Source organism: Oncorhynchus nerka, linkage group LG19 (genome assembly GCF_034236695.1).
Source record: "Oncorhynchus nerka isolate Pitt River linkage group LG19, Oner_Uvic_2.0, whole genome shotgun sequence".
NCBI classification, from domain to species: domain Eukaryota; kingdom Metazoa; phylum Chordata; class Actinopteri; order Salmoniformes; family Salmonidae; genus Oncorhynchus; species Oncorhynchus nerka.
The window spans coordinates 20,999,945-21,017,032 of NC_088414.1; the positions used below are offsets into that span (position 1 = coordinate 20,999,945).

At 46.9% G+C, this 17,088-nt stretch overlaps 1 protein-coding gene across 1 annotated transcript in view; it reads left to right on the forward strand.

The window, feature by feature from the left end:
• Positions 1–17,088, forward strand: part of LOC115146911 (pappalysin-1-like) — a 128,149-nt gene that overhangs the window by 61,558 nt on the left and 49,503 nt on the right. The window contains 1 exon segment of the mRNA XM_065004782.1: positions 5,076–5,272. Within this exon segment, the coding sequence (XP_064860854.1) occupies positions 5,076–5,272 (197 nt within the window).

A 17,088-nucleotide genomic window follows, 5' to 3' on the forward strand; every position in this document is an offset into this window, starting at 1 on the left:
TCTGTTATTCGCAATGAAAACAACGATGAGAGAAAAGTGAGGGAAGGCTAGAACTGCTGAGAGTTCAGAGAGATACAGTACACTACAGTACATGACTCTGTCAGAGGGGAAGGGGAGGAGGGGAGGGGAGAGAGATACACTACATGACTCTGTCAGAGGGGAAGGGGAGGAGGGGAGAGAGATGCACTACATGACTCTGTCAGAGGGGAAGGGGAGGAGGGGAGGGGAGAGAGATACACTACATGACTCTGTCAGAGGGGAAGGGGAGGAGGGGAGAGAGATGCACTACATGACTCTGTCAGAGGGAAAGGGGAGGAGGGGAGGGGAGAGAGATACACTACATGACTCTGTCAGAGGGGAAGGGGAGGAGGGGAGAGAGATGCACTACATGACTCTGTCAGAGTGGAAGGGGAGGAGGGGAGGGGAGAGAGATACACTACATGACTCTGTCAGAGGGGAAGGTGAGGAGGGGAGGGGAGAGAGATACACTACATGACTCTGTCAGAGTGGAAGGGGAGGAGGGGAGAGAGATGCACTACATGACTCTGTCAGAGGGGAATGGGAGGAGGGGAGGGAGAGAGATACACTACATGACTCTGTCAGAGGGGAAGGGGAGGAGGGGAGAGAGATGCACTACATGACTCTGTCAGAGGGGAAGGGGAGGAGGGAGAGAGATACACTACATGACTCTGTCAGAGGGGAATGGGAGGAGGGGAGGGAGAGAGATACACTACATGAATCTGTCAGAGGGGAAGGGGAGGAGGGGAGAGAGATACACTACATGACTCTGTCAGAGGGGAATGGGAGGAGGGGAGGGGAGAGAGATACACTACATGACTCTGTCAGAGGGGAAGGGGAGGAAGGGAGAGAGATGCACTACATTACTCTGTCAGAGGGGAATGGGAGGAGGGGAGGGAGAGAGATACACTACATGACTCTGTCAGAGGGGAATGGGAGGAGGGGAGGGAGAGAGATACACTACATGACTCTGTCAGAGGGGAAGCGGAGGAGGGGAGGGGAGAGAGATACACTACATGACTCTGTCAGAGGGGAAGCGGAGGAGGGGAGGGAGAGAGATACACTACATGACTCTGTCAGAGGGGAAGGGGAGGAGGGGAGGGGAGAGAGATACACTACATGACTCTATCAGAGGGGAAGGGGAGGAGGGGAGAGAGATACACTACATGACTCTGTCAGAGGGGAATGGGAGGAGGGGAGGGGAGAGAGATACACTACATGACTCTGTCAGAGGGGAAGGGGAGGAAGGGAGAGAGAGATACACTACATGACTCTGTCAGAGGGGAAGGGGAGGAGGGGAGAGAGATACATTACATTACCAAAAGTATGTGGACACCTGCTCCTCGAACATCTCATTCCAAAATCATGGCCATTAATACGGAGTTGGTCCCCCTTTTCTGCAATAACAGCCTCTACTCTTCTGGGAAGGCTTTCCACTAGATGTTGGAACATTGCTGCTGGGACTTGCTTCCATTTAGCCACAAGACCATTAGTGAGGTCGAGCACTGATGTTGGGCGATTGGGCCTGGCTCGCAGTCGGTGTTCCAATTCTTCCCAAAGGTGTTCGATGGGATTGAGGTCAGGGCTTTGTGCACAGGGGCATTGTCATGCTGAAACAAGTAGGGCCTTCCCCAAACTGTCACCACAAGGTTGGAAGCACAGAAATGTCTAGAATGTCATTGTATGCTGTAGCGTTAAGATTTCCCTTCACTGTGACTAAGGGGCCTAGTCCGAACCATGAAAAACAGCCCCAGATCATTATTCCTCCTCCACCAAACGTTACAGTTGGCACTATACATTCGAGCAGGTAGCGTTCTCCTGGCATCCGCCAAACCCAGATTTGTCCGTCTGACTGCCAGATGGGGAAGCGTGATTCATCACTCCAGAGAACACGTTTCCACTGCTCTAGTCCTGTGGCAGTGAGCTTTACACCACTCCAGCCGACACTTGGCGTTGCACATGGTGATCTTAGGCTTGTGTGCTGCTGCTCGGCCGTGGAAACCCATTTCATGAAACTCCGGACAAACAGTTCTTGTGTTGACGTTGCTTCCAGATGATCTTTACGCGCTTCAGTACTTGGCGGTCCCGTTCTGTGAGCTTGTGTGGCCTACCACTTCACGGCTGAGCTGTTGTTGTTCCTAGATGTTTCCACTTCACAGTAACAGCACTTACGGTTGACCAGTGCACACAAATTCATCACGCGAAGCAGCCACAACTGTCAGCAAGAGTGTCCATAATTGAGTCTTTGAATCATGGACACTTACTGACTGTTGTGGCTGGTGTGCGTGATGTATTGTTGTCTCTACCGTCTTGCCCTCTGTGCCCAATAATGTTTGTTCCATGTTTTGTGCTGCTACCATGTTGTGCTGCTGCCATGTTGTGTTGCTACCATGTTGTTTTAAGGTTGTGTTGCTACCATGCTGTGTTGTCACGTGTTGACAACACAGCATGGGAGCAACACAGCATGTTAGCGACACAGCATGGTAGCAACATAGTGTACTCATCCTGTTGATACATTATACTGCTATAGAGAGTTATATTTATTGTTATTTTTTTATTTAACCTTTATTTAACTCGGCAAATATGTTAAGGTGTGGAGTCATGGAGTTGTATCTTGTGGGGAGTGTCTGCCACTCACTGTTGGTCATGTATCTGAGAGATCTGTCTCTGTCTTCCCCAAGATGCTTTGTGTGCTTGAGGTAAAATACCTCTTCGATAATGGACTCCACCACTTACCAGTCCTTAAAGCACATTCTCTAACACACACGTTCAGCCAATGAAAGTGTGATACATGTATGTATACTGTATTTCAATCTTGTAAAGTGTGGCTCTTCAGCTGCTACCCCAGCTGCTCTCTCCTCCTTCTCTCGCCCTCCCTTCTTTCATCTCATTTCCACCTACTGCTCTATAGAGCCCCACAGTGGAGGTGTCATAATACCCATAAAACCTAGCGGTCAAACAGGGAAATGGTTCCACCATTCATTTGTCCCGTGTAGGCTTATTCTGGCTTGACATTTTAAAAACCATGTACAGTTGAATTGAAGTTTACATACACCTTAGCCAAATATATTTGAACTCGGTTTTTCACAATTCCTGACATTTAATCCTTGTAAAAATTCCCTTCTTAGGTCAGTTAAGATCACCACTTTATTGTAAGAATGTGAAATGTCAGAATAACAGTAGAGAGAATAATTTATTTCAGCTTTTATTTCTTTCATCATATTCCCAGTGGCTCAGAAGTTTACATACACTCATTTAGTATTTTGTAGTATTGCCTTTCAATTGTTTAACTTGGGTCAAATGTTTCGGGTAGCCTTCCATAAGCTTCCCACAATAAGTTGGGTGAATTTTGGACCATTCTTTCTGACAGAGCTGGTGGAACTGAGCCAGGTTTGTAGGCCTCCTTGCTTAGACGCGCTTTTTCAGTTCTGCCCTCAAATGTTCTATAGGATTGAGGTCAGGGCTTTGTGATGGCCACTCCAATACCTTGACTTTGTTGTCCTTAAGCCATTTTGCCACAACTTTGGAAGTATGCTTTGGGTCATTGTCCATTTGGAAGACCCATTTGCGACCAAGCTTTCATTTCCCGACGGATGTCTTGAGATGTTGCTTCAATATATCCACCTAATTTTCCGTCCTCATGATGCCATCTATTTTGTGAAGTGCACCAGACCCTCCTGCAGAAAAGCACCCCCACAACATGATGCTACCACCCTGTGCTTCACGGTAGGGATGGTGTTCTCCGGTTTGCAAGCCTCCCCCTTTTCATCCAAACATAGTGATGGTCATTATATGGCCGAACAGTTCTATTTTTGTTTCCTCAGACCAGAGGACATTTCCCCAAAAAGTATGATCTTTGTCCCCCATGTGCAGTTGCAAACCTTAGTCTGGCTTTTTTATGGCAGTTTTGGAGCAGTGGCTTCTTCCTTGCTGAGCTGCCTTTCAGGTTATGTCGATATAGGACTTGTTTGATTGTGGATATAGATACTTTTGTACCTGTTCCCTCCAGCATCTTCACAAGATCCTTTGCTTCTGGGATTGATTTGCACTTTTCGAAACCAAAGTTCGTTCATCTCTAGGAGACAGAATGCGTCTCCTTCCTGAGCGGTATGGCGGCTGCGTGGTCCCATGGTGTTTATACTTGCGTACTATTGTTTTTACAGATGAACATGGTACCTTCAGGCGTTTGGAAATTACTCCCAAGGATGAACCAGACTTGTGGATGTCTACAATTTTTTTCTGAGGTCTTGGCTGATTTCTTTTGATTTTCCCAAGATGTCAAGCAAAGGGGCACTGAGTTTGAAGGTAGGTCTTGAATGGTGGAAAAATGATTGGAACCATTTGCCTGTTTGGCCGCTAGGTTTTATGGGTATTATGACTCATACTGTGATACTCTATATCTCCTCTTCTTATGTCCTCAACCCTCTCTCCTCTCTCACCTATTCCTCACTCAACTCTTTTCCCCCTCTCCTTCCTTGTGAAACAGCTTGCATATCCTTGCACAACAGAGGTTAAAAAAAGGCAAGGTAGACGGAATGTTCTGTATATATTTATTTGAAAAGAAATGGGATTAAAAGAGTATAAAATACAAACAACTCTAAAAGGTCCATTTAAACTAATCAAATATAATTTTCTCCTAAACAGATAGCATGCCTAGCTTCCTCTAAACACATATTGAGTGTTCTGTACCAAACTGTTTACTGACTCCATTAAAAGTAGCAATAATCATTAACATCAGGTGTGGGACATTAGTGGGTGTGGCCTAAACATCCAAAACAAGACAAGACAAGACAATGAACCAAGGCAAAATAAACCATTGCAAATGCAGTTGATAACTAAAAAGCAATGGATAAACTACAGTACGATAGATATATTGCGTAATCTGGGCCCAGTCTAACAAATGAATTCACATCAACACAAACCGTTTCCAAACAGTTTTCAAGTTCATTCACATAAACACAAGTAAATTTTCCTCAAACACAATCCAAACAGTTTAAGAGTCACATGTTAAGCGTGATGAATCTCTTCACACTTCTCTCTTCTCCCCCTCCCTCCAGAGGAGCCCAGTATGTGTTACTTCTACGACGGGGACGGAGTGTGTGAGGACTTCGAGCGGGAGACCAGCGTGAGGGACTGTGGCCTGTACACCCCCAGTGGGTTCCTGGACCAATGGGCCACAACCGTACTGGTGTCCCACCAGGAGAGTCTCTACTGCCCAGCCGAGGTGGCCGCCGGCTACCCTGCCGTCACTAAAGTACATCCCTAATCTACCTCCCTAATCTACACTACACAACTCAACACGATAGATTGCGTTCATCAGGGAACACGCATCGTTTTAAAACATTTTTTTAAACACTTTATTAATGCAACAGAAAACTAAAATGAGTGTTTCTTATTGGAAATATGAAATCTTATTGTTTCACTCTGTTTTTCCCCCCTCATTTAGCTGCCTAATGAACAGGACTATAGTGTTCCTGCTGTTTTAACACTGACATGGTGTTCAATAAGTGGTTAAGAAAGATGATAATAGTCCATTGAAAGTGTACGCCACCTCACATGACCTTGTTGAATCTTTTTGGTACAATTCTTTACCTACTTATACATGTCTATCTCTTACTGTGAGCTGAGCCTGTGTTCAGGGGCTTGTAAGGTCACAAAGGCAATGGATGTTTACACTGCACCTTGAAAGGCAACCATGATGTCAGAATTTCGTTCGGGACGTTTATTGCACTTTCTAATCTCCAGCGCTTCTCTTTTTTTGTGTTGGAAACTGAGCTCAAAATGCTCTTGAAAAGGTTATCTGATTCCTTTTTGGTTTGGGGTGTTGTGAAGAGCGAGCTCTGTTGTCTAAGGCAAAGTGTATAGCTTTCATTATTGTAATGTTTAGAGAGGACAGGGGAATGTGTCATTGATTCCACTCAGAGAACAATTTATTGGACAGAGACTGTCATTTAGCCTACACAGTGTTCTAAATTGATCTCCTTTTGGGATGTACATTTTCACACTATCTTGACGAGTTCACAGCTCGATGCGTGTTATAGACGTGACCAAGTGTGTTGCCACCAATGTAGTTGCATCAAGTATTTTCCCAGCCACCGAGCAGCGCACACGTGATCCATACATACATTATTTCTACTGTGAAGAAGACACAGTGCCCTGGGTCAGCTTGAGAGATGTTATCACTGCCAAACTGCAAGGCTGCCTACTGTATAGGCTACACCTGCACGCACGCACGCACACACACACGCACGCACACACACACACACACACACACACACACACACACACACACACACACACACACAGACAGACACACACACACACACACACACACACACACACACACACACACACACACACACACACACACACACACACACACACACACACACACACACACACTCTCTCACTGGAAAGCTCTAGAAAAGGTTACATGATTCATTTTTGGCCCGGGCTGTTGTGAAGAGAATGCTCTCTGTTGTCTACGGCGAAGTTTATAGCTTACATTAATGTAATGCTTACGGAGGACAGAGGGAAGATGTCATTGAGTCCACTCAGAGACTCTGGGACAATTGATCTGTTGCTGTCGCGGGACACAGGGAATCACTGAGTGCCAAAAACACACGGCACAGAGAACAACTGCATCAGGTTCTTCCCTACTCAACGTCTCTCTGTTCTACAGGGCATTACCACGGCGTTATTTTATTGAATGATTAGTATACTGTTATTTGATTGGAGGAAGGGATTATTAACGTTTCATTTGTTTGGACGCAGGGAGTATTAATGTGTTATATGATTGGACATCATACAGGACATATGGGCTGACATGTACCTGACGTTTTTGTATTATTAGTATTAGGGAAAGGGAAAGGGAAAGGGGGGGTATCTAGTCAGTTGTCCAACTGAATGTATTCAACTGAAATGTGTCATCTGCATTTAACCCAACCCCTCTGAGTGAGAGGTGAGGGGGGCTGCCTTAATAAACATCCACGTCTTTGGCGCCCGGGGAACAGTTATATTATAAGTATGTACAGTGCATTCGGAAAGTATTCAGACAGCTTGACTTTTTCCAAATTTTGTTACGTTACAGCCTTATTCTAAAATTGATTAAATTCATTGTTTTCCTTATCAATCTACATAAAATACCCCATAATGACAAAGCAACCCTTTGCTCAGTACTTTGTTGAAGAACCCATGGCAGCGATTACAGCCTTGAATCTTATTGGGTATGATGCTACAAGCTTGGCGCACCTGTATTTGGGGAGTGTCTCCCATTTTTCTCTGTAGATCCTCTCAAGCTCTGTCAGGTTGGATGGCGAGTGTCACTGCACAGCTATTTTCAGGTCTCTCCAGAGATGTTTGATCAGGTTTACAGTGAGAACAAGTACTTGATACACTGCCGATTTTGCAGGTTTTCCTACTTACAAAGCATGTAGAGGTCTGTAATTTTTGCTTAACCTTCGCCCCAGTTTGAGGTCCTGTGCGCTTTGGAGCAGGTTTTCATCAAAGATCTCTCTGTACTTTGCTCCATTCATCTTTCCCTCGATCCTGACTAGTCTCCCAGTCCCTGCCGCTGAAAAACGTCATGATGCTGCCACCACCATGCTTCACCGTAGGGATGGTGCCAGGTTTCCACCAGACGTGGCGCTTAGCATTCAGAAGAACTCTAGAGCTCTGTCAGTCTGACCATCGGGTTCTTGGTCACCTCCCATTTTTTGGTACCCTTCCCCAGTTCATCCTGAGTTAAGGACCTTGTGCCTGCGGTTTCAGTGTTTCAAAACCCTTGGATGAAAAATGCTGGGTTCAGCTGGGTTCAGCTCATGCCTTTACTATTGATTTTAACAGTAATGCCTACTTTTCAGCACAGGCCTCTCCAACCTGTCCGACTTCCCTCAAACTTCTCAGACTTGGCACGCACACATTCTCTTTGATCCCGGCCTGTGCTCTCAGAGATAATATCTCCCACAGTCAAGATGACAATAAAGCCGTCTCCCGAAATTACAGTACCCAGCTTCCTCTTTGTAAGGAACACACGCCCCACACACAATATCCCCTGCCTTCTCCTCTCCCCCCCCCCCCAAACAAGGGCAAAGGAGATGAATTCCTGTCTACCGTAACCAGAGCAGCTAAGGTTTATTGGTACCAGAAGCAACTTCCACCGAATCGAGTTTGCTCGTTAACATTTCCCTCCACTTCAAGTCTGATTAGGCGTATTGTGTAGTTCTGCTCCCTGCAGTGGGTTGCTACTGTACTATAGCAATGTTGTTTGCCCTTAACTATACAGTTACACATATAGGTAGGAAAGATTAGGTGCAACACAGGTGTAACACAGGTGTAACACAGGTGTAACACAGGTGTAACAGCTTCTATTACAGCTTCTATTGCTGCCTTGCTTATACATAGATTTTATTGTTTTCTTTCATTACATTCATTTTTACTACAAAGTGTAGACATAACAGGTTCAGCAGAAATCTACAATGGTAGAGTATGTACTATCTACTCTGTCAGGCTGAACTTGACATGTCACGGCATGGAGCTGTGTGGTCATGGGAACACGTTTGGAGAAGAGTGCATGGAACCATGGACCCTTCTGATCTGGGTCATCAGTGATAAACAAGGTAAAGGGCCGCTCACATGCTAGCAGGCCAAGTGCATCATGGGCAACGATACTGTAGTTACTATCTAACTCCAGTTCTATGAGTGAAGCAGTTTACCATGCTGCTTAAGCAGCCAATAGCCAGATAAAACAAATCTTCACAAGCTCCAGCCAATGGGAGCACTGTTGTCCCTATATATTGGAGCACATCCCCTTACTCAGCCTCTTAAAAAGTCTTTAAGCGAGACCCTGGGAGCCGGGAAGGGACTGAAGCCCTATAGGGCTCCACTTCCCTCATAGAACTGGAGTACATACCCAGTAACTATTGTTCTATATCGTGAACCACGGCGCTATTGTTCTATATCGTCGACCACGGCGCTGCCGCACAAATATCCTCAACCCCCACACCCGCTAAAAGGGCAGAGGAGACCACGACTCCACGAGTGGGTCTTGATGCCAGAAGGTAAGGGACGCGACACGGTCTCATAGGCTATCTTAATGCCGTCACAAAGCCAGTGAAAAACAACTGCTGCTTGGAAAGTGTCTGACCAGGCGCAGCAGCGCCATAGCACACAAATAGCATTCCACTAACCGCACCAAAGCTCAGAAAGGGTACAGGTAATGGAGCCACACCTCTCATTCCCCAGCATATGCGGGAGTGGAGAATCCCACAGCTCAAATATCTGCCATCTATAGGAGCTGAAAGTCTTAGGTGTGAACACTGGAGTAGGACTCAACACCACCCTGTTCAGATCGCCATTAATGGCAAGGCAGTCGGTTCGTGTCGACAGAGCTCAAAAATCACTGACACGCTTGGCAGCTCTCAGGGCAAGCAACAATGGTGTCTTCAAGGACAGGATCTTCAAAAGGATCTGGGCAAATGGCTCGAAAGGCAGCCCACAGAGCCTTAAGCACCAAAGCCAAATCCCACTACAGAGCCGCCACACCTCCAACAGAAAACAATTCACGAGTGGGTGGCTAAAAACAGGCACACCACCAAAGCCTTCATGATAGGCAGAAATTGCTGAGGCCTACACCTTAATGATGGACCACGAACGTTGCTTGTCAAAGAGAAATTGCAGGAAAGAGAGAACACTCTCCACAGAGCAACGCAAAGGGTAGATGGTCTTCTTGTCGCACCAAGTGCATGAACACACCTCACACCTCACTTACCAAGTCTTGGACAGTCCCAATGACCCTGTATCATGCTGATAACAGTAGACGATAAATCACAGAGAGGGGGTGGACAACAGAAAGAGGCTGAACGACAGAACAACTGGTCATCAAATCCTCGTTACGCTCCCTCCGCATCCAGTTAGATGCAGAGTCACATCTAGAAACCTCAGGGCTCGTTCTCGGCTGCTGGGCAGACGGGGCAGCCACTGGCCTTGGTGTAGACATGGAGGCTGTCACAGATGCACCGGGGGACGCCGTTTGATGGCTCGACGATATGCCACAGATCCAGGCCGGGCGTTCATTGAGATAGAAGCAGAGAGAGCCGACTGTTGGTGGGGCACCGACACTTTGGCCAGAGGCAGGTGTCTGGACAGCTGCTACTTCTCCTCCTCCAACTAACCAAAATGCTTAGTAGCTTGGGGGCTTTGAGCAGGTTTTGTCAGCCTCGTTAATGGCTGCGATGGCACAGCCTGTGCACCGAGCGTGTAACTCAGGGATAGGCAACCTTGGCTGAAAGACCTGGGTTGCCTACCCCTGGTGTAGCTCGTCTCTGCCATCTGCACCGTGAAACGATTCTTCAGCATGGGCAGAGAGGGCTTCATGATGTTCCAATAACTTGTACTCAGAATGAGGTAAGTGGCCATGGCTGAGGGATGCTGTGGGCGATAGCCCCCTGCCATCCTTCCACCCTAGTGAATGTCGCGTAAGACTTGGAGAGCGCTTTTGCCATCAACGGCGAGCCCCAGGAGCCCTCCACATAACTGTTGAGCGAGAATTATGGCGGAAGCCAAGCGGTCTGTTTCCATGGCTGGTGAGGCAGATGGAGGGGGTTCTCAAGTCGCTTGGTGGTCCCATTAATGAGCCACAAAATTTTGAGGCGCAGAGAGGCCGAGAGAGTGGACGATTGGGCTGCTGAAATGTCAGAGCCAGCGTCATCCACATCCTTAAACAGTGTAGTTCCACTGCTATGCCTCCCATCCCCCAAGGCCGCATCCCTGGGTCAATGTTGGCAATTGCTCCATAGAAGTCACCGGTAACCCCATCGACTGTCATTATAATCAATATTGATGATAATGAGAAGCTCTCAGAGAAGCCCTCAGAATCTTAGACCACCGAGAGTACATCCTTGAGAGGGACCTCCTGTCAGACGCTGCTGTCAGACGCTGCTGTCGCACATTCATAGGCCAGCAACATGGAGCTGGCACATATGAGGGGGGGGTTGGGGGGGGGGGTCCTGAACGCCACTCTGGGTTGCCAAAATGTGTGAGGCAGCTACACAGAGCTCTTAAAATTTTTGTTGTAGTTTGCTCAAGGTCTAGGGACTTGAATGTCTTGAATATTCTTCAGTTTCGCAAGTGCATCATTTCTTTTCAGGCTATTGGCTGGCAATGGGGTAAACCAATAGGAGTGCATTCCCCCTATGAGGTGGAGCTTCACGATATAGAAATATGTTGGATGTCAGTTAGCGTGGGTAACTGTGGAAGGCTCCTGGCTCCAAACACTCTTGTTGTTGTTTTCTTCCACACTTGTTGTATCCTCCACCATGTTCGGGTGGTGTCGGGCCACGTAACATTCTGCATGTCTGCACCTGAACAGATACAGTGGAATTATATTCACTTCATAGAGGAAGTTAAGGGCAAACTTTGCCAAGCAAGTCAATGGTGGATCGTTCTCATCCACACATCTGCCACACTGAGATAAACTCTGTCAGCTTCCTCCCTCCCTTTGGGTGAGCAACACCCTCCCAGCACCAGGGCCCATACAGTACAGTACATGAGGAAAAAAATCATTCCCCCTGTAGATGCATACACTGTCTATCAGTCGGGCCCAAACGGGCAGAGAAATGATATAACGCAGCATGTAAAGCCTTGTACTTAGGAACAAAAATATACACCGCCACTGTGTGTAACAGCTGAGAGCTGAGTAGCCTGCATTCTTTCTCCCCACGGAAAGAAATCAGCCATTCCCTTGCCAAGAGTGACACGCATCTATCAGAGGGCCACTGAGCATGGCTACCGGGTCCGCCTGTTGACTTTTATAGCTCCCGCAGGCTGTTGGAGGGCAGGGCCCACGTTTTGTTTGATTTTCTTTCCTAGTTTTTTTCTTCTCTCCATCAGTTTTATCATGTCGGTTGCACAGTGTGCCGATTGTGCAGGAGGGGAACTTACTGCATCCAGAATGAATGTGAAAGTGACACTCCACTGAGATGTCTTGCACCCTGAGAATGTGCAAAGGGCACACGAGATGGAGGGACAGAGAGAGAGAGAGGGGGAGAGCGAGTGTGTGAGAATGAAAGATGAAGGAATAACAAAGAGAAAGAGGTACAGAAAAAGAATGTGAGACAAAGACAGACAGTGAGAAAGAGAGGGAGAGAAAGAGAAACAGACAGACAGAGAGGAGAGGAAGAAGGCAGACAGTGTTTCTTTGTACTGTGTGCTGTGCTTTCGTCACTAGCCCTGTTCCCTTCCCTAAAGACCTCAGACAGTTTGTTAATGGATTATGTCTGCTATCAATTTGATCCTAGCGAATGATGTCTGAACCCAGTAACACTGGGAAGTGTAGCACTTTAGACGCGCACATACACTACATGGCCAAAGTATGTGTACACCCCTTCAAATAAGTGGATTCGGCTATTTCAGCCACACCAATTGCCGAGCACACAGCCACACAAGCTCACAGAACAGGACCGCCGAGTGCTGAAGTGCATAGCGCATAAAAATTGTCTCTCCTCGGTTGCAACACTCACTACCGAGTTCCAAACTGCCTCTGGAAGCAACGTCAGCACAACTGTTCGTTGGGAGCTTCATGAAATGGGTTTCCATGGCTGAGCAGCTGCACACAAGCCTACGATCACCATGATCAACGCCAGGTGTTGGCTAAAGTGGTGTAAAGCTCACCACCATTGGACTCTGGAGCTGTGGAAACGCTTTTTCCGGAGTGATGAATCACGCTTCACCATCTGGCCAGGAGAACGTTACCTGCTCCAATGCATAGTGCAAACTGTAAAGTTTGGTGAAGGAGGAATAATGGTCTGGGGCTGTTTTTCATTTTTTGCACTAGACCCTTTATTTCCAATGAAGGGAAATCTTAACGCTACAGCATACAATGACATTTTATACCAGGTATTCCTAAACAGGAATGCCGTCGAGGGTACGCCAAATAAAACTGTGATTCAGATGTTTTTTTTTTTTCACATTTTCAAACAGTCCATTTTTATTTTCCAAAGGGGCTATACATTTGGGTGAGGTTTTTCTCTCGCGTGAGTAGCCTCGTTTCACTGCCAAAAATGTCAATTAAACCATCTAGTGTTCAGCAAAATAACAAAACAATGTCAAATACAGGTAGCCTAGTCAAATAAATAACATCCAATAACATTAACCGTTACTCTCTCGCGGGAATTCCAGTAACGCGCTAGTAGTATGTAGCCAAATGTAGCTGCTGCTCATTCAGTTTGCTAGAAAATTGATAAATGGTTAAAAAAAGTAAGGCTCGCATCCATAGAGACACGTACCAGCTCTACTGGTATTACAGCTACTGCCAGCAGTACTACACCTGCACCTGTCGACGACACAAGTTGTTCTGCACATCCAACGCTAGCATCAGCAATCCTACATTTGTTGTTAGCCCAGCTAGCATGGACACTGACAGTTGTGAATCTGATGGCGATGAAGAGCTACTGCACCCTTACCCGGGAAAGCACCGAACAACAGACAGGGACGTTGGACAATCGAAGAGGCGCAAATATGACGAGAACTACATTGATTTGGGCTTCACTTATATTGGGAGTAGTACCATTCCTCAGCCACAGTGTGTTATATGTGCAAAAGTACTATCTCACAACTCAATGAAACCTTCACTCTTGCGGTCTTAATTCTTCCTGCTGAAGCGGATATGGCTGGGACAATGGTTGGGGAAAAGGCCCAAAAAACTATACAGGCAATGTCTTCATCAAACAACACTGTTTCATGACGCATCAGTGACATGGCAGGAGATGTTTTAAAACAATTACTGCTTTGCATACAAGCCAGTGAATTCTATGTGTTACGGCTGGATGAGTCAACAGACGTGGCGGGCCTGACACAGCTCCTGGTTTGTGTCCGTTACATTATGCAGGTGCTTTCCTGAAACGGATGACACAAACAACTGGATTCGTTATCCCTTTCATATTTAATCAGAAGCCACTGCCAGATTTCTGGATTGGTCTGCACTCAGAGTATCCTGCCTTGGGAAATCGCGCTGTTAAGACACTGATGCCCTTTGCAACCATGTACCTATGTGAGAGTGGATTCTCGGCCCTCACTAGCATAAAAACTAAATACAGGCACAGACCACGTGTGGAAAATGATTTAAGACTGAGACTCACTCAGATGGAAACCATGTGTTTGATGTATTTGATACCATTCCACTCATTCCACTCCAGCCACTACCACAAGCCCATCCTCCCCAATTAAGGTGCCACCAAACTCCTGTGACCCACATCTGCATCCTTGAACTTTTTAAATGTATTTCTTGGCCAATTCATCTCTACTGCTAGCTTCATCTTTTGTTGTACAATGTTTATGTCATAACTCGATGCATATACAAGACCAGTGTTGAGGGGCTGCTTTTGCAGGCTCCTTAACGTATATGTCCTTGCTTTCCCATGGACCACACAAATCTATGTACACACACACACACACACACACACACACACACACACACACACACACACACACACACACACACACACACACACACACGCCACAGGAGGTTGGTGGCACCTAATTGGGGAGAAAGGGCTCGTGTTAAGGACTGGAGCTGAATACGTGGAATGGTATCAAATACTGTACATTGAACACATGGTTTCCATCTATTTGTGCCATTCTAAACATTATCATGAGAGTATTCTCCCCTCGGGAGCCTCCATAGACATACACACACAACCCCCCCCCCCCCACCACACACACACACTGCCCACACAGTTATTCCGTCCAGCAGCAGCAGCTACAGGATTATAGTGGTGGTCCCCGAGGATTCCATGTACCACTGCTGACTTTGTGCAGAGGAACATAATGTTCACACACAGTAACACCATGGGATAATTATTTTAGCTGAGTTAAATCTGGGGAGGGAGGGGGGGGGGGGGGAGTATTTCATTGGGGAATTTGGATCAGAGCTAGCAACCAGCAGCGCATATTACAGTAAACCATTTAATGTTGAGCCAGGTGATTTCTCAGGGGATGGATGCTGCCCAGCAATCTCTGATGCAACCCCCGGTCCAGAGCCCTAGAGAACCCCAGTCTTTCAATAATGGATCCCAGGCAGACTACAGGATAACTTTAGGAGCAGTCTGATGACGCCGCAAATAATCGCCTGGATAGGACGCTGTAACCCAGGCATTTAACACATCACACAAATATATGTGCACTGGCATGGAGTTATGGAAACTGGAAGCTCGCAGGAATCTAAGACAGCGCAGCCCTTCAGGTAACTCACCATAACTAGAAGAGCAGGAGAGAAGAAAATGAGAGAAGAGGAGGAGTAGAAAAGAGTGTATGGCTAGTAAAAACCAGGAAACAATCACCGGAGTAGTTTTGTTTCCGAGTCCCAGAAGTGCAGCGTATGCAGGCAGCTACACACACCAGCTGTAGCTGACAGCTCCGTGCTGTTCTCTCACTGAGGAGCTATAAGGAAGACCATGTTTCCCTCGCGCTATAAACTCATTCCAAACCACACTCCTCACCAGGCTCGCAGACAGTGACATAAGCATGTGGTAACATAAAATAAAAACGAATGACGTTCCGGCATTCTCCCATTTCAATTATCATTAAGGGGACCATCTGGTAACCCCATCAGGTCGGGTTCTGGAGGTATCAGCAGCCCCCATTTACATTTTGAGCTGTTAACACGTAGTGTTGGACCCGTTGAGTGAATGACATTGATGTGAGGGTGGAATTTTGACAGACAAATCCAGGCCCGAGGAATCCCTTGCCATCTGAATCAATCTGCGATCGGCTGGTTGGCCTGCCACTGGTGCACCCACCAACCCTCCTCCTGTGGTCTCAGCACCAGCCACTGCTTAGGTCTTGACAGATGAGATGAGGGGAGTAGGTGGACCACACTATTGCTTTGCCCTCAGCTTACTCGCTGAGCATGTCGTGGCCGTATAAGCCCCGTTATTAGCTCAGTGGCCAATGGGACTGTGTGCATGGCTGTAAGGGTGGGGCCGTGTTGCCATTTCTCCTCTGTGACAGGACATTACCTCACACGTCAGGCACTCACCAGCATCCAGTAAACGATGGTGTTTTGAACCTCGCACAGGACTCGACCCGCAAAATGTCTCACAGATGCTCACTTCTTCCTGCCCGATGGAGCTCTAATTTATGCAAATTTTCACAAAACAAAGCGGGGGATGAAGAAAAAAGAAAAGGAAAAAGAAGCCAAGCAGCTGTTTACTGAATGTGTTTCGATTTAATAAATAAACACATTTGGGAGCCGTGGCCAAATAAGAAACATCCGCTCCCCAAACGTGCTGTAATGTGTGTTGAATCCAGTGTACATAGGGAGGGGCAGACCAGGGGTAGTCAGCGAGGGTGCCGTGTTCCAAAGCTTCACTTTTCATGACCAATCCTGAGAGGCCAAATGGGGTCACCCCTCGCCCTGAATAGGCCTTTCATGAGCTGCGTTTACAATACACAGGAGCAGAATATGGACCGTTCTGTTGAGAAGCAACATCGATGTTTTGGGCTTGTTGAGATGCCATTTATACACATCAATGTTAAAGATTTACAGGTATGGGCTATTTTCAACTGATGAACTGAAGCAGCCATGTCTAGTCCGAGAGATGCTGCAGGTACTCTCCTCTGCAGGATGACCATGAGGTTAGAGAGAAAGAGGAAGTGTGACATCACTCTGCAGCAAGAGTGGGCTGCTCTTGGGTGGCTGAGGTTACTGTTGGGTTTGGGGTTAGGCTTGGGGTCTCTCCGTCTCTCTGTTCCAGCTAGCCTGACTGTGTGTTTATAGCTATAAACCTGAGATTGGGGTTGGTAGGATATGGTTGGGGCCCTCACTCATCCATCTTGACTGTGTGTTTCGGTCTAAGGCTGAGGTTGGTGCTATGGTTGGGACCTCTCTCTACTCCCAGCTTTGCTGTGTGCGTGTTAAAGTACACAAGGGAAAATAAATAAGCATAAATATGGGTTGTATTTACAATGGTGTTTGTTCTTCAATGGTTGCCCTTTGCTTGTGGCAACAGGTCACAAATCTTGCTGCTGTGATGGCACACTGTGGAATTCCACCCAGTAGATACTGTATGGGAG